We start from the raw sequence: 21,285 nt of genomic DNA, 5'->3' as shown, positions 1-21,285 counted from the left end.
CCTAAAGAGTCTCTCAGTAGACAGAGAACTGTTGAATTTAAAGATAATTGAGTTTGACTTCTATCACATAATAGCAACCCATAGCCATTAGGATTCTTATTTAGCCAGGCCTCATCAATTCTCACTAAACCTTACGCACAGATTTGAGACCTTGGCCATCGCTAATAAAATAGATGATGAGAAAGAAAAGTCTCTGAGAGGAATGTGAAAGTTCCAGTTCAAAAATAATCCTAGACAAGATCACATTCCTCAAGCGTTCAGTTAATATCTAATTGACTTCCTAATTTCTATATGTGTTTCTCAAGGTCTTTCCGATGCACAACTTCATATTGAATGGGTGAGATGGCATGACATTCAAGAATAGCATATTTGAGACCTAATTCCATTAACCTTTCGCTGGTTAGCCACCCCCCCCCCTTTTTTTTTCTTATTAAATTATCTAAATGTTCAACTCAGGGCAGTTAGCCTCCAAAAATAACTGATGTTGTTCATGATTTGTTTTCATAGCCTTCCCTCCCAAGATTGCATCTTTACTTCCAAAAAACATATAAGTACTTGTGTTTCTTCTTGAGTATCAAACAGCCTATGAATGGGCATGGGGTGGTACGGCATTCATTCAAGGTCGGTGGCTTGGCCTTTCCCTGAGTTCCATTTATCCTGCCACAGAGAAAAACACCATTGTGATGTATTTCCTGGGCCTGACTACTGGGCCATGACAGAACACACTTTTGGAATCCCGCTGCAGTCTGATTTTCCAGGATATATAGAGAGTAGCTGGGGTGGCACTTCTCCAGCTCCTGGTAACCTAAGGCAGGGCCTTCATCAAGCCCCAGTCAAAACACAGAAAGAGAACAAGGTCGTCAGGGCCAACCATTGTGTTAAGTACAATACTATGTAATCTCAGCTAATCTCTTTTAGTCCAGGCCTCCGCCTTGAGAGACTTGTGCTATTATCCTGATTTTACAGGTGAGGAAACTGAGGCCCAGAGAGAAGTGGTTTGCCCAAGGTTATATAGTAAGACAGAAATTCCATTCCAGGACCCTTTGTCTCTGAGCCTGGTGCTCTTTTCGTTCCATCACTCTAGGCCTGAGTGGGCCCTGATGATGAATGAGGGATGCAATGAGAGTAGGGAATGGGATGGGGATGCTGAAAGGGGAGGGGAGGGGGAAAGGCAGAAAAAAGACCTCAGAGGAAGAAGTGACAAAATAATTATTCTTGAAATTCTCTGAAGAGCTCTGAATCCTACTCACCTGGAACTTGGATTTTAACTTCATTTAAGGCACGGGTTATGATTTATCACTGCAAAAAAAAAAAAAAAAAAAGTAACAGAAAGAACAATCTCTCCCTAACATTATTGAGTAGACTGGTGTTGCCATTTTTCATGAATATGGTTTTGGGGTTAATGACTTTTCATAAACTGGAGGTGTTAATATTCAAATTGAAACACTCCATAGCTGTCATGGTTCATTTTATGTGTCAACCTGATTGGGCTAAGGGATGCCCAGAGAGCTGGTAAAATGTTTCTGGGTATGTCTGTGAGGATGTTTCTGGGAATCAGCATTTGATTCAGTACACTGAGGAAAGATCACCCTCACCAGTATGAGTGGGACTCATCTAATCCATTGGGGGGCGCCCAAATAGAACAGAAAAAGGGTGACGGGTGAACTCTTCTTTTCTTGAGCTGGGGCATTAAGCTCCTGTTTCTCCTGACTTCACACCACTCTGGGACTTATACGAGTGGCCCCTTAGACTTGGATTGAATTATACCACTGGTTTCCCTGGTTCTCCAGATTGTGGGACTCCATGGCCTCCATAACGATGTGAGCCAATTCCTGTAATAAATTATAATACATTTCTCTCTATATATCTCCTATTGGTTCTGTTTTTCTGGAGAATCCTAACTAATGCAACAGCATAATTTAAAGCAGTGCTTTTAAATTATGTGTTGCAACCTGTGGCTGTGACCTGTGTGTGTGTGTATGTGTGTGTGTGTGTGAGAGAGAGAGAGAGAGAGAGAGAGAGAAAACTAGACTGAGATTTTAAGAATGCATTTCTTAGTATGGTTCACAGTCAAAGATATTTGAAAGCCATTGATTTTAAGAGGGCTTTGGAGGCTAGAAACAAATCTATTTATACTCAACAAGCTGAATGTTTCCAAACATATTATCAGGACCCAGAGTACATGTCTACTATTACCAAGACATCCCAAACTGTTACAGGAGAATGAGCAGCAGAGCGGAAACAAAGGCAGGACCCTCCCCATTACAATCTAAAAGGAACTTAATAGAGGAGGCTAGAAGCAGAAGGAGACATGTCTCACCCGCTAACCCAGCAGTCCTGGGCCTGGTCTGATAACATTGCCAGGTGTTCCAATATCACAAGAAACACCGTGTTAGCACAGGAGGAGAAAAGTCCTTGGAATTCTAAGTATTGTTTCTACTATCTGGGAAGGAACGCCTTTGAAACTGTTTACATCCCAAAAGGCGGAAAGGGCCCATAGGGCCTAAAGAAAGAAGCCCATTAACGTTGGGTGTTCACACCCCAGACCTGGAAAGCTAACGCTACCTTTACTTGTCGATCAATATGTAACTTCTTCACCCCATCCCCTATCCTACCAACTATGTAAGTCCTCAGAACAAAGGACTCACACTCTTGGCACTCTTGACCCTCTGGACCCAGCCTCTGGCCACACTAGGGCGAGCTTGCCACCTTGCCACCCCAGCCCTTGGCTACCCTTGCTTTTGCTCTCCCAATCACTAAAAAATTTTGTGTGCCTGCTAATAGGCTTGCTGATCTGTAATTGTTTACTGCGTCATCAAGAAGAACCAGGGTTTCTCTAATAACAAAACCATTATTAATCACAGAACTATGTACAGCCCCCCCCGTTATTTTATTTTTGTATTTTTAATGTTATCATTGTTGAAATTGCAGATAAGGACAGTTGTTTTGCTGTCCTAGATGAAATTGAGACTTACAGTCAGTCTCCCTCATTCTTCTGTTTCAGTGGGCTACTGAGCTCATTTTTTTTGCTGAACTGTAATTTGGGGTATGGATTGGGTGCAGCCAGAAAGTATACAAGTGAAGGTGGCTGCAATTTCCTGCCGGCAGACACAATTCTAGAGCCCCAGGGCAGCTGTTAGCTCTGTTTACAGGTATATAAAATCTTTAAGAATCAACCTCACCTCAAAAGCACCAAGAGAAATCCTACTGCACTTGTGGGCAAAACACAAATAAATATTTTCCTATCAGAAGATCAGTGAGGGACGTGATCACTAGAGCAGAGTGAGAAATGGCACTGTGAAGGGTAACTAAGTATTCAGCTCTGGATAGTGGTGGCTAGTGGGCTCTCTGGAGTGCCAGGGTTCAAGCCCCAGCCAGTACAAGTCACTGAAAAACTACTAGGCCTCAGGTTTCTTGTTGGTAAAACAGGGATGATAATAGTACGTACTTACCTAACAGAAGTGATGTGAGGGTCAAATGTAGTACAAATGGATAAAGCTTTAGAACCCTGTTTGACACAGTAAGCGCTCAATAAGCAAACAGAGGTATGCACAAATTCAAGAAATGAATAGGATGAGAATCCTCAGTAAAACTGGTGCAAGACAGAAAAAAAAAAAAAGACTCTTATTGACTTAAAATGTTGGTAACATATGCATGATGTAAAATTTATCATTTTAACCATTGTTAACTGTACAGTTCAATGTCATTAAGTACCTTTGCATTGTTGTGGTACCACCATCACTACCCATGCATGGAACCCTTTCCACTCTTGCAAAACTGAAACTCCGCACCTATTGAGCAATAATCATCATTCCTCCTTCTCCCCACACCCCTGGCAAACTCTGTTCTTGCCACCTTCTATCTCTGAATCTGACTACTCAAGCTACCTCAATATAAATGGAATCACAAAGTATTTGACCTTCTGTTTCTGGCTTATTTCACTCAGCATAATGTCCTCCAGGTTTGTCCATGTTGTAATGTGTCAGGATTTCCTTTCTTTTTAGGGCCCATTGACTTTTCAACCTATCAACTTTTTTTTTTTTTTTTAATTTTCAGAAATCAAACATGTAGATGTGATCACACACCCCTCTCTCCAGCAAAGGCAAATAACTTCTCCAGAGTTACCTGAAGATCCCTGTCTCTATAGAAATGCTAATTGAGAGCCAGTTTTCTTAAGAAAGGTTTTACTCCTTGAGGCAGTCTGTTTACATTAATCAACATTTCTCTAGTACTTGTCAGTGTTTTGTAACACTTTTTCAAGTGTCAATTGTAGCTTGCCAGTTCCGCTGAAGTGTAGAGGCTGCCAATAGGAGAAACCAGAATGGTAACTGTCCCTGTGGGGCTTTTTCTGTCATGGTGAAGCAGTTATTTTTAACGTTTTCATTTTACATAATCATTGCTTATGTGGATGGTGGATGGAAATATTGGACAGACTGATTAGTCACTGTTGGAAAAGTGCTGGTTCCCCTGTATTTTCCTATCTGTCTCTCTTTAAGGCAAGTTTTTCATTGGAAGTTGTGGATTTAAGCTGCTCACATGCAAACTGGAATATGTTCACCACTGTCACAGAAATTTTTCCTTTCCGTAAACATAATGGTGATAGGAAAAAAAAAAGCTAAATAGTTACCATTAAATAAAAAAATACTGGATGCCAGCTTCCAACTGTCACCTCTCAGATTATGCATTGTCACTTTTCAGGACTTTTCTAGAAAACTTTATTAGCATATCATAAACATGTGCCTGTGATTCTAGATGAGCATAACATCATCATCCAAGATTCAGTGCTATTTTCATTTCTTTGCAAAATTCATATCTAAAGCTTAGTACACAGAAATAATCTGTTTCAGCATCATATTTCAAAACATTAAGAAAATTTTCAAATCACATTTATAAATTTCACTATTAGATAGTTCAAATGATGAAAAGGCCAGAAGAACACCTATTTATAATGGGAATTAAGAAATTATAATAAAAGTTATTTTCAATTACGTTATTCTACATATATAAACAGTCTATTTTAAAGATTTTCTGGTGATTCTGAGCTTGGTGGCCCACAAAACAGTGCACTAAAGGATTGCTAATATAATGCCCTAATATGTTTAAAGATTTCCTTTTTATATTAATTGATAACTAATGGATATTTGAGATTGCAGGGAAAACAAACAAACAAAAATAAAATAGCATAAATAATTTTAAAAATCAAAAATCCAGAGTAAACATACTGGATAATACTTTGGTTTATTAATATAACAGTTTTTTTCATGATCAGAAAAAAGAAATCTTTTTTTTTTTTTTATACTTTTAAAAACTAGAAACATTGTAAGGCAATCTTTTAATGCTGAAAGGAATTTCCATTTAACATATGAAGAAAAATATGTAGAAAATAAATCTAAAATTATTTTCCCAAACTTATCATGAAAAAATTCAAGCATACAGAAAAGTTGAAAGAATAGTAAAATGAGTAACTGCAGGCTTTATCCCTAAATTCTATAACTGTAGTTTTTGCTAAATTTGCTTTCTTTTGCTCCACACACTTATTATTTACAGTTGCTGGAGTCATTTGAAGTTGCATGTTTCACCATACATCTTCTCAGAATAACATCCTCCTACATAACTACAATATTCTTGCATCAAAAAAAGAAAATGAACAGTAATTCCATATTATCTGAGAACCAGTCCACATTAAAATGTCAAAGAATGTCTTTCAAAATTGCTGGGGGTATTTTTGAACCAAGAGCCAGTAATGATTCACTTACTGCATTTTCATGGTGTCTGTTTTTAGGGAACCGTCGTCCCGCTTTCTCCCACCTCTCCTGACAGTGACTTTTTTAAACAGCCCAGGACAATTGTCTTGTGGAAGTCCCAGTATTTTGTATTTATGTCATTTGACTTGTTCGTCTAGGCCTCAGCTTGCCACTCCAGAATCCGTGGAGGTATCTGGAATATTTACTTGCCTTCTAGCCCTAACATTCTGTATTTATGTCATTTGACTTGTTTGTCTAAGCCTAGACTTGTTGCCATTCTAGAATTCATGGTGGTATCTGGAATTTTTACTTGCCCTCTAGCTCCCTTTCCATTCCCAGAGCTCAACTGCCTTCAACCAAGAATACAAAGAGATCACAGATTAGCTAAACTCAATCTTGAACCCTTCAAAGAAATTACTAGCTTCAGGAAGAAAGTTATTTAAATGATACTGCCAAAGCAAAAGCTTTTATGAAAGGAAAGGTGTCTCAGTTTAATGTTGATTTCCTAACAAGTCCAGGGCCTGTAGCACAGTGGGTCAAGGCAAAGAGCAGGAAGGGGCTAAGGTCTGCTCTTCATAGGCGAATATGTAGGAAGGAGCATCAGAGGTGCTTCCTTTACTTTTTTCTTTTGCCTACCAAATGCCCTTAGCTGTTTTTGAGGTAAATGCTAAACTGACAGAATAAACAAGTATATTATCACAACTTTTATCAGACTTAGAATGGGTTAAGGGGGACAGGGGGCAGAGGGCAGGCAGTGGGTAGTTAACTTCACTGAGACCCATTATTATGGCCTGAGCTCCAGACAGTATCTGATTTTGCTCCCCAAATACTGTTCTTGCTTTTCAAGGAGACATCTTTCTAAGTGGACTTGGAAAACTCTGACAGAAAGGCCCTCTGCTTGAAATATTTCAAGAAAAAATAATGAACCTATTCTATTGGTGTGAAAATCCCAAATTAATTAATCTACATTTAACAACATAGGAGTGTGCTATATATGCGCACAATCTGTAAGCAGGCTTAAAAGGAGCATCTATACACAGAAGAACATGATACGATGGCATTTGTATCTGCACTTCTATGATGGCTTATAAACACTGGCTATTTTAGCCTGATACCTCTCTAGAAACACAGACTTAAATAAACAAAAGTTTGACCCCGGTAGAGGTGGTGTTCTTCTGCAGGCAAGTGTTTTTAAAAAACATGATTGGCCAGCCAAGATGTTTATCTGCCTGGTGCCTCACATTCTTAAACAGTTTATTTGAATGCTGTGTGAATGGTTAATCTCCTACAAGTTTTGGGGCTTTAACAAGGTAAACAAATGGGTGGGCTGTGAAAGTAAACACTGCATTTCCTCCCAGGCTCATCCTCCACTCCAAAATTCTGCTCCCTCACTCCTTTCACTAGCCCCAGCCCTTCTCTTTTCAAGCTTGGTCTCTTGCACTCTGTTAAAGTACTGAAATTGCAAAGGAGACATTTTTAATTATAAGTACTACAGTAATGAATTCAAGTACACTCATTTATCATAAAGGGCTTTCCCATCTGTCTCTAAAGTATACTTAAAAAGGCTGTGTATTTGATAACATTAGCACCAAGCATCTTCCACATGTTAATGTTCAGTGTTTTAGATGTTTGCTCCCCTCATCCCCAAAGACAGCATGGCGGCTGTGCCAGAAAGGGCACATTTATCTCTGTGTTTGGGAGTGCCTGTGTGGTCTCTTCCTAATTTATTCGTACTCCAATCCTCATGGATAGCATCGCAATCCCCGAAGGCGAAGGGGAGATTAGGGAACAGGATTGTCTGCTTCACCCTGACAGAAAAGGGAAAACAACTTCCCGGGTCCCACAAGTTCTTCTGGCCACTGTACAAATTGTTCTTGAGCATGGAGGGTTTCCAAAAGCCCTAATTAGCAACTCACAGCAAACATTTCTTTGTATTAGCTAATGATCCGGCTACACTTGTAAGCAAACAGAACCAACATATCTAATCAATGCTGAAAAACCAAACCGAATGCCTATTAAACATCTGGATGTAATTTTCTAGTTAGAACAAAATGAAAACATATGCAGGTTCCTTTGATCTGCGTCTTAACAAAAAAATTGTTGATAAAAAAGCATACTGGTCAGTCAACGTGTCATTTTCATAAAGTCTGCTCATTTCTCTTCAAATGTTCCCAGTTTAATTTAGTTGGTTTCCTGCAATCTCTAATTTTACCATATTGTGTGAAACCACAAGAGATTCTTTGGATGTGATTTTATTTGAGGTTTTACTGCTGCATGGATCTGCTACTGATTTTTTTCTTCTCTGCTTTCTCCCCTCCACCCCCTTGTGCATCCTGTTCTACTCTTTCGTAGAGGGGTGGGAAGAAAGGTTATAAAGCAATTATAGGAAAACTTTTTCTGGACCCTACATTCTAAGGTTTAAGAAACTCTAGGTTTAAAAAAAAAGTCAAATAAAATATATACACAACAACTCACACTTAAAAGAAAGAGAAAATGATAAAACTGGTCTTTTAAAAATCGACATTCTTCATTTCAAATTAAAAAATAGATTTAAATGAATAGGCATAATTTCTATCATCAGAAGCCATAATTTTTCCTAGTGCTACTATATATAGCATCTAGTTTTTGTAATTGCTTATGCTATTGGTGAGTTGAGCATTTGATAATCAGTAACAAATGAATGTAAATATACCCATATATGACATCAGTGATAAAGTAAACAATCTGACAATCTTTTTTTTGCAGAGGATAAAAAAGGAAGTTTTTTCCAGACAATTTTTTTCCTATGGAAGTGGAATACTTAATATTAGTTCATGTAAAAACATCATCAACATATGAATATGTTAAAGGTAAAGAAGATTATGTTTAACAGACTTTAAATAGAAGACCAAAATTATAGATTTCATCAGTAGGACTATTTTCTTTTAAACAGGCCGTAGGCAATCTGCACATATATTATTTATTTAAAACATAAGATTAAAGCTACTTGATTGTTTAAACACCATCATTTGTAATGCAGTTTGATCAGAGTTTTGTAGTATAATTATTACAGCATGACAATCACTGAGAAAATATGTCCTAGAAAAGGGGCCCAGCTTTCTCCCTCTCTCAAGGAGGATGCACTGTCCTAGAAAGAAGCCCTCAAAACCCTACCATCTTTATGCACACAATTAAAGGTCTTCCGATTTTAAAATAATTCCTCTTTCTTTTTCCAGTTACTGCATTATAAGGCAATCATAAGGCCTGGTGTTTCAAACTCTACTGGTAAGAAAGCACTAGTTAAAAGAGATTTCCAACTTTTACCCATGGCAAACTGGGAAAGGCAGTGAGTAGACATGTTTGCTTTGAATGGTTATATTAGAGAACATTTGAAGACACCGTGTTAGAAATGATTTTGAAGGGGATGGAAAGGGGAGAGTAGAAGTAGCGACACTTTTGCTCCTGTCTGAAAATAGTGTTTTAATTTCTGTTTAAACTTAATTACCAGCCTGTGCCAATAAATTAAAGTTAAACTTGGGTAAGCCAGGGAGAAGTCTCAGCGACCTCAGTTGTTCCAGCATACACAGGCATATCTGTGACATCCAAGCACTTCCTACAAGGTCCTGAAGCTGATCATGGGATGCACTGACCACAGCTTGGCATAGGTGGCCCAATCACTAGATGAAGATTACAATACACACAGGTTACCAAAGGACAAACTTAGTTGCCCAAGGATCATATGATTTTAAGAAGTCCTGTATGTGGAGCAAGCCTGTTCTGGTCATCGCCAAATTTAACCAAGAAAAGAGAGGCAGTGCTTCCTTCCTTTCCATTCTCCATTTTATCAAAATGAATAATATGACCCCTTTCTTAATCCCACTTAATAAATTAATAAGAACACTGCAAAGCCACAATGCTAAACTTGTTTAAGAATTTGCCATGGTCTTGTAAACACGGGCTAAAATTGCTCCTTTTTTATTTATAAGTGATATTTGGAATTGATGCAATATAGACAAATCAATATCATACATATTTAAAAACAACTCCAACAGTAAAATGTACCACCTACGATGCTTTTAACATTTAAAGAAAAATATCTCTGTAAAAGGAAATCTTCGAATAAACTGTATTTCTGTTCAAATAAATACCTTTACATAAGTTTCTTGAAAGTAAAACAATAGGACCGCAGAGTTATTAGTACTAAAAACTTGCTAAGTACATTCCAATGAAAGATAAATGCTTGTCAAAGATGTGTCTTTCTCATGGAAGAATTCACCACCATTTGGCTTAAACAGCATTATTCACTTACTAATCATGTGGAAATAGCTCCACTGAACTGTTCTTTAAAGAAAAGTATAAATGCAGCAATATTGAAGTTTTCTGCTGTGTGGTATATTTAGAGAAACAGAAAAAAAAAATAACCGCAGATTTATACAGTGCGCACGTTTACTGAAAAATCTCAAAATCCTTTTTAAGTCAAGCTACACTTCGTAACAATTTTAGCCACGTCGTTCACCCAACGCTTCGCACTTATGTCGTTACAGGGCTCAGCCTGGGGTACCACCCAAACTGTGGGCAGGACTGGTTGTTCAGGTCTCAATGCTGGTTTATCCCATTGTCTCCCTTTGTTTCCAGGAATTGGAGACAGACTCGCAGTCGAGTTGCTGAGGCCCCTAAAACTCTCAGCAGTCCCTTATCCCCCAACACAGCGAAGTTGGTTTAAGGCAAGGACCCTAGATTTCGAGTCACGGGGCAAAGCATCGCATTTGCGACTGGGACGCGCGTGCCTTACCCCGTAGCACCTTTGGTACACTTGCCGCCAAACGAAGGCAGGCCGACTCTTTTTGCAAAATGGTTTGAAATCCTCCGACAAAAACCAAATACTATCACCTTGGGTGCAAGGGGACGTGGGCGTTAAAAGCCTAGTCTTACGCGACTGGTGTACATGTGACAACTAACGCTTGGCCCATTTATGCATTTTCCACCAAGTGCACAGTCCACTCCTCGTGCATCCGCGAAAAAGCAGCTTAAGGACAAACAACAAACCTCCGAGAAATTTGTGAATGTGACCTCACTTTCAAAAGAGTAGCTTCAAAACAAGGGGTCAGCACCCCAGAGATACGTTTGGCTCCAAATACCAAAAAGCATGCCCCGTCTCCCCCCCACCAAGAAACTACGCAGTTAGTCTCTGAGGTACTTTCACTGCGATCTCAGGATTTTAATTAAAAGGAAAAATGAACAAGTGTCAGTATTTTTGCAAACTCCAACCGCCAGCTTCTGCGGCTACACGCTTGCAGATCCGTCCCGCTCGCGCGCACCCGCGCGCTCCCTCGCAGGCCCCACGTTACTTTGATTGACAGCCCGGCTCCGCCGCTCTCCTTCCCACCGACCTTCCCATCCACAGTGCCAATCTCCGAGTCTCGCCGCTTCCCATTGGCTGGCTTCGGCGTCCCGCGGTTCCTCCAGGAACATTTCCTCAGCGAGCTGGGAGGACCGGGCTGGTTGAGAAGGGTTGGGAGGGATGGGAGGGGAGACAAGGGAGACGACGGAGATGGAAGCAAGTGGCGTTGAAGAGGAGGGGGAGTAGCGGGGGGGGGGGGGGGCCGTCTAGTGCTGCGCTGCCATAGGTTCCCGGGAGGCGTCGCGTCTGCGCCCCACGTTGGGCGCGACGCACGCTATTGGCTGACGGTGGACTTCTGCTCCCCCCACCACCTTCCCGGCCTGGTCGCTGGCAGGCTAGGAGCTCGCGCACCCCCCGCCTGCGAGGGGCTGGGCGGGGCCCGCTCGGGGCTGGGCGGGGCCCGCGCTGGTTAGCTCTGGAGTGTGAAACCGCGTGTTAATGTAACCGGCGCGAGAGACGCGGGCGGCGGCGGCGGCGGTAGGAGCGGCGGCTGCCGGAGCAGCAGCAGCCTCGGCGGGTTTCCTGTACCCCACGTCCCGCAGGCAGCCCACTACACCACCCCCACCCTTTCACGGCCGGGCGGGACCCGCGCCACCAGCCCGGACCTCTGCCGGCCGGCGGCGACTCAACCCTCGCTGGCTGCCGCTGTCGCGACTACACCGGACTCGTCCGCGGAGTTTGCCGGCCGGGAGGCAGGCGGAGCGGAGGATCTCACTCCTGCTTTTCTCTATCATCTCGTGGATGTCATACCCCGGGTAGTGAGAGAACTTTGCAGCGCGCTGGAGCGCCTTTTACGGAAAGGCAGACGAAGGGAAGGAGAGAGGACCGAAGAGGCTAAGAGGAAGGGTCCGAAGCGGCCGGGCCGGTCGTGCGGAGCGAGTGCTCACTGGGCGCCGCGCCCGGATGCGCCCCAGCGTCGCGGAGCAGCGGGCGGCCGCGGGACTGCACTCCGCGGAGTAGCCCCGTCGGGCCTGGGAGGTTTGTGCAATCGCGGAGAACGTCGAGTGCCGGTCACGGGGCGTTCGGAGCAGCCTCCCAACGTTCCTTCCGCACATTCCCGGCCTCGCTGTCATTCGGCGCTCTTCGGACGGGGTTGAGGCTGCGGAGCATCTGGCGCGGATCGTCCACCGCGGCCCCTATCACTCTAAAGTCTCTCGGGGGCCTGCGACCGCCCGGCCGAAGGCGCTGCCCTGACCCGCTTGGGTCGGCTCCGAACGTCACCAGATTTGTGTGGGGTTTGTCGGAGGCACGGTACCACTTGCACTTCGCCCGCCGCTAGCGCCGCGGGGAAAATCCGTAGAGGAGGCGGACCGGGAGGAGAGCAAAGGAAAGCAGCCCGCCTGGATTTGTTTGCCCGGGACGGTTGCCGCGCACGAGGATCGCCTACGGGAGCGGGTCGGAATCACCGCGCCCTCACCTCCCAGCCCGGGCGGCCGAGGCCCGCAGGTTGGAGAACAGCGCGTCGCTGCGGAGGTTCTTGGTGCAGCCGGGCCTGGGGTGCCCCGCGATGTGGCCCTGAACGCGGGAGCCCGCACCGGCGGGAGCAGGAGCAGCCGGGCGCCGAGTGGCCAGTCTGTCTCTCCGACCGCGCCTGCGTGCGTGGCCAACGGGCCCCAAGCTCGTCCCGCCTTTAACTGATTTCCCGGCTTAATTTTCCTCGGCGGGATTAAAGTTGGGAATTGAGCGGAGGATTGAGTTACCCGGGAACAGAGCCGCGGCCGCCGCCAGAGCGATGTTCCCGCAGAGTCGGCACCCGGTGAGGCGCGGCAGGGTGGGGGGCAGGGTTGTGGTGGGAGAGGAGACGCTCTTCCTAGGTGTAGGGAGGCGAGTGGCTGCTACATTCTGGCCGACCCCCTCCTCTCTGGGAGTGCGAGGCTGGGAGGTCCGAGGCCCAGGCCTCCTGGGGTGGGTTGTGAGCGTAAACTCCCAATTTCCCCTTTTTTCCTCTGGGCCCCCTCCTACTTGACGTCTAGACAGAGGCTGGGGTTTCGCTCCCGCAGCCACATCCTCCCCCTTCCCCGGGGCGGGTAGAGCGCCCCCCCTTTTGTTTCTTGTCTCGCCTATTTGCATGTCAATGAGGCCCCCGTTCCGGCGCGCCTGGAGGTGGCCCCGGCGACTCTGGGAACTGGGAGCGTTTGGGAGTTGTTTTTCTCTTCTGGTCCCCTGGGTTATTATCGCCCCCGTGGGGGAGGGGGCGGCGATGTCGTCAATCTGACGGGGTTCTCAGCGGCCGCCCCGGAGCCCCTTTTCCTCGAGGCTGGAGGAGGCTCCGAGCCTCTGTAGAAGCTGGGGGTTAGAGGAGGGTCCATTTTCTCTCTCCCCAAAGGAAAGCGCAAACTCGAGTTCAGGACTCGATTTTCTGCTACTTCTAACTTTATTTTTCGTTTATGTCCCACCCACTTTTCTGTCCCCTGACTTACTGCTTTATCCACCCGCCCGCATCCCCGACCCTCGGTCCCCCTCGCTGATCACCCTCAGACGCCGCACCAGGCTGCAGGCCAGCCCTTCAAGTTCACTATTCCGGAGTCCCTGGATCGCATTAAAGAGGAATTCCAGTTCCTGCAGGCTCAGTATCACAGGTGCGTGTCCGGCCGTGCCAGGCGAATGGTCGCTGGGCAGCCTGGTGCCCCTCGTCGCCCAGCCCCGTGGAAGCGGTGGCGACGTCTGTACTTAGGCCAGGCGTCCAGGCGGTGGCGTGTGGAGTTGCAGTAAAGACCTGTCATTCACATTACCCCCTTGCTTGGCTCTTCCAGGGCAGCCCCTTCTCTTGTCTCCTCCTCCTCCCATTGTTTCCCTTTAGCCCGTTTGCTGCTGTTCCAGGGAGTCTTATTTTCGTGTATTTAGGAGTTGCATGAGAACCATCAATATTTGCGCTTCATTTATTTATTTTGCAACAGGCTGAGCTAAAACCTTGGTTCAGTCGATGACCCAGCCCTGGAGTGCGGGTTCAGGGAGGGAAAGCCAGTGTTGAAATCACTGTTTGCCATGCTAGAGAATTGAATGGTTTGAGGCAAAGTCCAGTATTGAAAGCTAGATGCTTTTAGCTGTGCCCAGCATCGGTAGTGGTGGGGGGTGGGGTGGATGTGGGTAAGGGAAAACTGCCCTGCTTTGGTGTCATTCTGGGTTGATTTGGATAGGACAAAGGATGGGAGTCATGTTTATACCCATCTCAACTTTAGTCTTTTTTTCTAATGAGAGCCTATTTCATAAAATTTATAAGTGAAAACTGTTTGTAAAGCATCCCATTCATAAAAGATTTCCAGAAACGTTAGTTTCTTCTCTTGTTTCTCTGAAGTCTTAACTGATTAGAGCTGAGAAATAACTGTGTAATGACAGTTTTTATTTTTTGTCATGCTTGAGAAAAAGCACACAGATGCTTGAGTGTGAATTTTCTTATTTTGTCAGAGGCTTTCTGATTATTGACCTTTTGTCTACTTGAAGATAATAATCTCTAGAGCTTGAGGCATACCTGCCCACACTGTGTTTACCAAGCAGAGAGGACTTCAACCCACTTTATTGCAGTAGCTGCTTGACATATTTTGGCAGGGATTTAAAAACCAAAGGTTTTAAAAGGAACCAACAATTGTAGAAGTAACTTTACAGTTTTCAAATCTAGAGACTGTTTGAGTTGGCAAAGATAGTACAGCCTGTGCCTGAGACTGAAGATTGTGCAAAAGCCAGGTTTTGGTGGAGTCCAAAGAAGCAAACTTTGATGCAGGGAAGTGGGAGTGAACAGATGACTACCAGGAGGAATCAGTCTTTTGGAAAGATCAGAGGTTTTGACAGATTTTTCCTTGTCATCTGATCGAGTATGCACCAAGAAGAAAAAGGATAGTAGCTGAATGGATATTCTGTATATAAATACTTAATTTCTTTTCTCTGTTACATGCAAGGATAAAGTTTTTGGGTGTTTATCTAGATAGTTTATGGCTTTTCCAAATTGGTCTCTGTTTTTACTTGAAGTGCAAATATGTGAGGCAGATGTTAAAACAAGTGACATAATGTTTACATTAAGTTGCCTGTTTTGTTTTCTTAGCCTTAAATTGGAATGTGAGAAACTGGCAAGTGAAAAGACAGAAATGCAGAGGCACTATGTGATGGTAGGTATCCTTTTCATGTAATATGAGCAAATATGTGTTCTTAGCATTATAAAACATGAGTTAATGAAATGCTTGATTCTTTTTTCTTTTTTTTACAGTATTATGAAATGTCATATGGATTAAACATAGAAATGCATAAACAGGTAAGCTTTGGTTAAATCTCAGGCTGAAGTGACAAATGAGTCATGATTATTTAATACTTGCTTTGTCCTCTAGTGGGGCATTTGTATGCCATTTTTCTGCTTTGGTTTCCCTTCCTGCAAACTGGTGGTAGTATTATGCAGCAAGGGTTGCTTCTTGACAGTTACAGAATCTTTAGATGACTGGGTTAGAGGTGCTTTGGAAATGTACACTAACTTGTTTATAGGCAGATAGGCATTGAGACTGAGTTTCCTTTTGCACCTGGGTAGATACATTCTCCTTGAAAGATCTGGGTATTCTAGAGTTGCTTAAGTTGATACTAGCTAATATCTTTGTTCTGGTTTGGAAAGAAGTGTGGACCTGTGAGACACTCCTGTCTTTAAATCAGGTTAAACAAGGTATATGACTTGACTATGGAATTTTCTTTATGCTTTGGGGCTGTATAAAGTGATACTCAGGATTAGTGGCTTATTAGTATATATGTTCTAGAAAAATTTCTCAGTCGGTGCAGGTTGGGAGGTGAAAAAAGCCTTCCTTTATGGCCACAGCATATGTTGAGAGTTGCTTCAGTGCTAGTGGTTTTAAAAGCATGAAAAGATTAGTGACTGGAAAGCTCTAGCTATGACTATGAGTTTGCAAGTTCCCATAAAATTCACACTTATGGCTACTATAATGGTGTATAAAAAGAGTATTGAGCTGGAACAAGGCACTAAGGACCTCATAAGAGAAGAAAAGCTAAATGATTGCTCAGCGCAAAGGACCCTCGATTGAGTAGTCATTGTCTGCCAAAGAAAGCATTAATGGCAGGGTGTAAGTATTCTGGAGATATGCTGACATTCACTTTTTCATCAAGACGCTGGTACAATAAGTCTTTTAGAAATCGATTGCCTCTTAAAAAATTATCATCAGATGAAGTTGCACAGTTGGACACATTTCAAAGTGCAACAATACAATTCTTACTTGATGTATATGTGCTATTTCATCTCAAACCCTTGTTTCATTAAATTAAAGAGCATGGCCGAATGGCTGGGGCACAGTGGAGAAATTGATTAGTTCAGCCTTCAGATCTTCCTTATATTCAAAGACTTTCATTAAGCAAGTGTGTTTCAGAGTTGAATTCTGCTTTTGTAACTCTGCACTCTTTGATTTTTAAAGATTTTATTTATTTACTTTTAGAGAGAGGGGAAGGGAGGGAGAGAAACAGCAATGTGGGAGAGATACATGGTTCGGTTGCCTCTCACATGTCTCCAGCCAGGGATCTGGTCCACAACCCAGGCATGTGCCCTGACCAGGAATCACACTGGTGACCTTTTGGTTCACAAGCCAGCACTCAATCCACTGGACCACACCAGCCAGGGCTGCACCCTTTGATTTTTTAATTCATCATAGGTTTCATAATGTTAAGTTACCATCTTGTACATCAGATCTGTTCTCAAATATGTGTTTGGAAAGAGATAGTGAAGTTCAGGGCCTTTCACTGATAATATAATTGGGCCTTTAAAAATGCTGATTTTAATCTCATTTGCAGAGTTGGTAGCCTAGTCTGCGTTGGATTTGTGCCTTTGTTTTTGCATGTGTAAATAGCTAGTGCCTGATTGAGGCATTTGTAACTTGTTGATCATAATTGGGCTAGAAGATCTATGGTCATTTAAATGCATTCTGCAAATAAAGTTGGCCAAGAAGTTCTAACCTCCTCAACTCTAAAGCCTCCCCCATGCCTTTTTTTCTTTTTTGGCTAAGAAACATTCTGGAAGAGTAAGAGGAGACTAAGCTTTTTCTTAAATTAACAAACTCAGAGGATTTAATAACCTCACTGAATCTTTTTACAAGGGAATGCCACTTTTGTGTGATGTATACTGATGCTGGATTTATTGGGGGAGCTAAGGAGGTGTGTAATTTTGGGTTCTTGTAGGTTATATGGCGGAGCGTTCTTTTCTTTATTGTGCAGGAAGAAAGAAGGGGAGAAGAGAGTGAGGAATCCCTATGGTGTGAAAATAGTTTTCTAACAAGTTTCTATACTCCGTCAGGTATTTGTTTGTCTGTGACTGGCTCAGTAATTTGAAAAAGGTGCAAAGCTGAGAGACGCCATATTCTTCATAGTAGTGTATCCAGCCCCCTGAAATTTAGTTTATATTGTAAATGCTGACAGACCCTTAACTAGAGTGGTATGCAAAGCAGTGCTATAATTCAGTTTAAAGTGGCCTTACCTTTGAAAAACATCCTTCTGAATGTCACACATTAATAATAAGTTCTGAGGAGACATTTGGTGCAGCTAGTAATCATAATTCTTATTAAAACTGGTGACGTCTGGCCCCCAGGGTGTAGCCAGGCTCAAATTGATGCTTTTTGCCGCCTGATCACCAGCATGGCCTAAGTGCTCATTATATTGTAGAGAGGGCCTTTGGAGCTCTCATTAGATTTGACAGGAATTCTCTCTAGGGGGAAACTGGGCATTAGCGAGACTCCTGACAGGCTGAAATTAGTCCTGCTTTATGGCTTATAACCAAATGCTAGCAAGGCATCATCAGGGGACACAAAAAAATTGTCATTTCTGACAACATCTTTGTTACTGAAAAAAAATGCAGTGATGGGGAAACTTTCCTTGGTGAGAGCTTTAATGTTATTAAGATTTATCTCCAGTGTAACTACTCTCCCTTCCCACCTTTCAGCAAGTTTGTTGAAAGAGGGAGTTTTAGAGATTTCAGTGTCAAGTCTCACCAGACTTTTCTGTCTGGGGAAAAAAAAGTGGAAGTGCGTCCAAATCAAGAATGGTATAATTGTGGTTTCCTTACTTGGTTTGGTGCCCACATCCATGTTTATGTTGTGTCAACACTTCCTGATAAGCCTTCCTCTTACTTTCTCTGCTCCCATTTGTGGCTGGTTACTGACAAGTCAATGGCATAGACATGGTAATGGATGCTTACTCTTTTATTATAGCATTAAAACAATTTTTTTTACTCTCGCAACTTTTATAAATCTCTGCCTGTCTCTCTCCGGGTAGATCTTAAACTCTGGCTATCTCTATATTAAAGAGAGGTGGAGACCTCTCATGAGAAATGGAGGCAATTCTGATACCACCAAAGTGTTAGGGTACAATAAAAACCAGCAGGTTAATGTAAGTCTAGTTGTTTTGAGGTTTGTGCCTGTTGTGTTTAGCAGTGTGAATTTTAAAGGCTTTTTTTTTTTCTGTCGTGGTATATTACCTCATTTGACATTTTTTGGGAACAGCGTGCACTGTAAATATATATAAGCCTTATTTATTCCTCTTGTGTATCTTTTCAGCAGGCTGGTGTAGCTGTGCCATCAGTAGTCATTAGTGGCGTGAATTTTTACAGCAATTACCAGTTTTCAAAAGTGATTTGCTTCATTCTGTGGAGTATATTAGGGGTAGGTGTTTTGTTCTGCCCGCAGTGTAGGCACGTGTTCAGAGTCTGGGCGTTGTCACGGCCGAGCACCTACTGAAGCTTGAGGTTGGGTCACCTGGTCCTCAATTCAGTGTTTCTTTTCTGAGGATGAGGTCTGCGGCACAATCATCCCCTGGCCTCTGTGTAGTGACTCAAGTCTACCTAGTGCATGTCTTGCCTCTTCTCGCTCTCTGTGTTGACCAACTTCACAGTTTATGAGACACATTGGGGCCAGGTGTGTGTTCTAAAAGTTATGAAAATTAGCAGTGCTTAGGATCTGTGGAGGCCACAGCTGTGGGTATGTAGAAAGTCGTAACCAACCTGGCAACACTGTCTGCAGGTTAAAATAATGTTTAAGAATAAAAGAAAATTTGAAACCTGTGGCCAGGACTCCTTGTTGAGACTCAGTGATGCAGTGAGTTTGATCAGCCACTTTGTCTCACGGGCCTGTCTTCTTCTGAAGAGCAGGCAGGGTGAGCACGTGGGGCTTTCCAGGGCGGTGATGAACTTAAATGAAGGGGCTAGCTCCGGAAGGAACGATGTATTCTACAGCCCTGGTCATGTGGTGGAAGGAGGGGGGAGAGAGGAAAAACCAGGTGAGAGCTTAATGTTTTCAGGCCCATGCAATACTTCAGCAAGCACAAAGTCCCTCAGACCATGTCAGTTTTGGAGTAGAACTGCTTTCACAATTTTGATGTGTGCTTCCAAGTCTCTCAAAAAATAAGTTGTTCTTTAGTAGGTTTTTTTAAAAGTGTTTAGTGGAACTGTTAGGGATTTACCTGTAGGTTAATTCCATAGATGTGACTCTTAGTATTTGTAAGTTTTACCTTTCTTCCTGTTTTTTAACAGTTGTGTTCTGTGTCTACAGTTTCTCACTTTGATATATATATTTTTTCTAAGTCAATGTCTCCGAATAGAAAGTGACTAGCTGGAGTGCAGGCACTTAGAGTTAAGCTCCACCAGGTGTTAATCTTGTAATACAAAGAGGATAGCTGTCATCAGGATTGGAGTGGTCCCCAACTTCATTTTCATTAGCCAGGCCTATCCTTTACAAGCATAAGTTAAGAGATAAAGCTCCTGTGTATTGAGAGCCCAAATTCTGAGGTGCAAGATTAGCCTTTGTTTTTTACCCACAAGCAGGGCTGAGTCCTTAGTACTTAACCTGCTCCTACCCATCCCCTTCAACAGTTGGGCTGGTTGCCGGTTTCTGTCCAGGGCTGACTAGGGTGAGGTGAGTGAGACACTTGCCTTGGGCACAAAATTTAAGGGAGGTATTAAAATACTTAGTATGCAAGATAAAAAAAATACTATTTTTACAATTAAAAATTGATGCCAAAAACTCCAAGAGGGACAAAACATTATATAAAGGCAGGACCTGACAGGGTTAGGAATGGGATGAGGCAAGGGAGGCAAGTTCAGAGACAGAGAGCAGAGAAGATGTGGAGAGAAGGGCCCATCGGGAGCTGCTGTGATCTGTAGGATCTGCCTTGGTGTGAAATGCTTCATTGAGACTCCTTAATTAGGTACTTCGATTAGTGACTGGGCAAGTCATTAACATGTTGCCTGGGCCTTGGTTTTCCTCTCTGAAAAATGAGGGTTTGGATGAAGCAGGTTCAAAGTTTGATTCATCTCATGATAGGGGAGTCACACGCCACCAGAACCCAGCACCTCGTGCATATCATTTAGGGAGAGTCTTTCGCTAGAGGATTTAATTAACACTATTCTCCAACTAGTGTTTATTAAGAAACATAGGGAAAAAAATCTGTTCCCTTAGCAAATATTTGAATAAATTATCTTGTGTGGTAGTTAAAAGATATATATGCATTCAGTTATTGGCTCATAGAACCATTTTAAATTTCCATAGATCTGAGTCTTTGCTCTTCGGTTATTAAACTTTTGTGGTCTCCAGAAGTGGATTAAATTGGAGGAAACTAAGAAACTGACTGGGTTCTCTTTATTAAGGCTTTGATTGACTCAGTTACCCAGTCCCTTCCAGTCCCTGCTGCTTACTGTTGCTTCAGATTATCTTAAAATTGAAATTATCAGAACTAGTACCTTTAATGTGGAATGTTGGTTATATGGTTTTCAATTAAGTTTTAGATAGCAGTTTTGGTCTGTCCGCTTATTTGACAAGATCAGACATTTATACCTTCCAAATAGTCCTCACTAATAGGATTGGCGACTTCTATAGTAAGAAATGTATCATAGAACAACTACGTATGTATATGGTTTGGTGTTTTAACTACTGAGAGAGTAGGTGTAGGCACTCAGGTGTGGGAGAGATTTTTCTAATTTTCTGAGGCATAGTTTGATTTGAAAAGTGAAAAAAATTACACCGAAAATTAGAAATAAATTAATATATTTATTTATTGCCATACACTTGGTTAAAGAAAAAATGATTTCAAAAATTGTTTGCAAAACTACGATGATTATCGAATTGCTCAATGGGTAGACTGCTCAGTCACCATAATGCTTTTTTTTTTTTTTTTTTTTTTTTTTTTTTTTTTTTTTTTTAT

General features: G+C 42.7%; 1 protein-coding gene across 4 annotated transcripts in view; it reads left to right on the top strand.

Moving 5' to 3' along the window:
* Positions 1–11,581: 11,581 nt before the first annotated feature.
* Positions 11,582–21,285, top strand: part of TLE1 (TLE family member 1, transcriptional corepressor) — an 84,720-nt gene continuing 75,016 nt past the window's right edge. For 2 of the 4 annotated variants that reach the window (XM_090274206.1, XM_090274205.1), the window contains exons 1-4: positions 11,583–12,880; positions 13,603–13,703; positions 15,161–15,224; positions 15,323–15,367. In XM_090274206.1, the coding sequence (XP_090130332.1) occupies positions 12,857–12,880; positions 13,603–13,703; positions 15,161–15,224; positions 15,323–15,367 (234 nt within the window). In that variant the 5' untranslated portion in view covers positions 11,583–12,856. Of the gene's footprint in view, positions 12,881–13,602; positions 13,704–15,160; positions 15,225–15,322; positions 15,368–21,285 lie in introns of all 4 variants that reach the window. The other 2 variants (XM_090274202.1, XM_090274204.1) reach the window with 2 other exon arrangements.

This window comes from Furipterus horrens, unplaced genomic scaffold, assembly GCF_987537825.1.
Source record: "Furipterus horrens unplaced genomic scaffold, mFurHor1.1.pri manual_scaffold_4, whole genome shotgun sequence".
NCBI lineage: Eukaryota > Metazoa > Chordata > Mammalia > Chiroptera > Furipteridae > Furipterus > Furipterus horrens.
The sequence above is the reverse complement of the archived record's forward strand: the minus strand, read 5'-3'. Positions and strand labels throughout refer to the sequence as shown.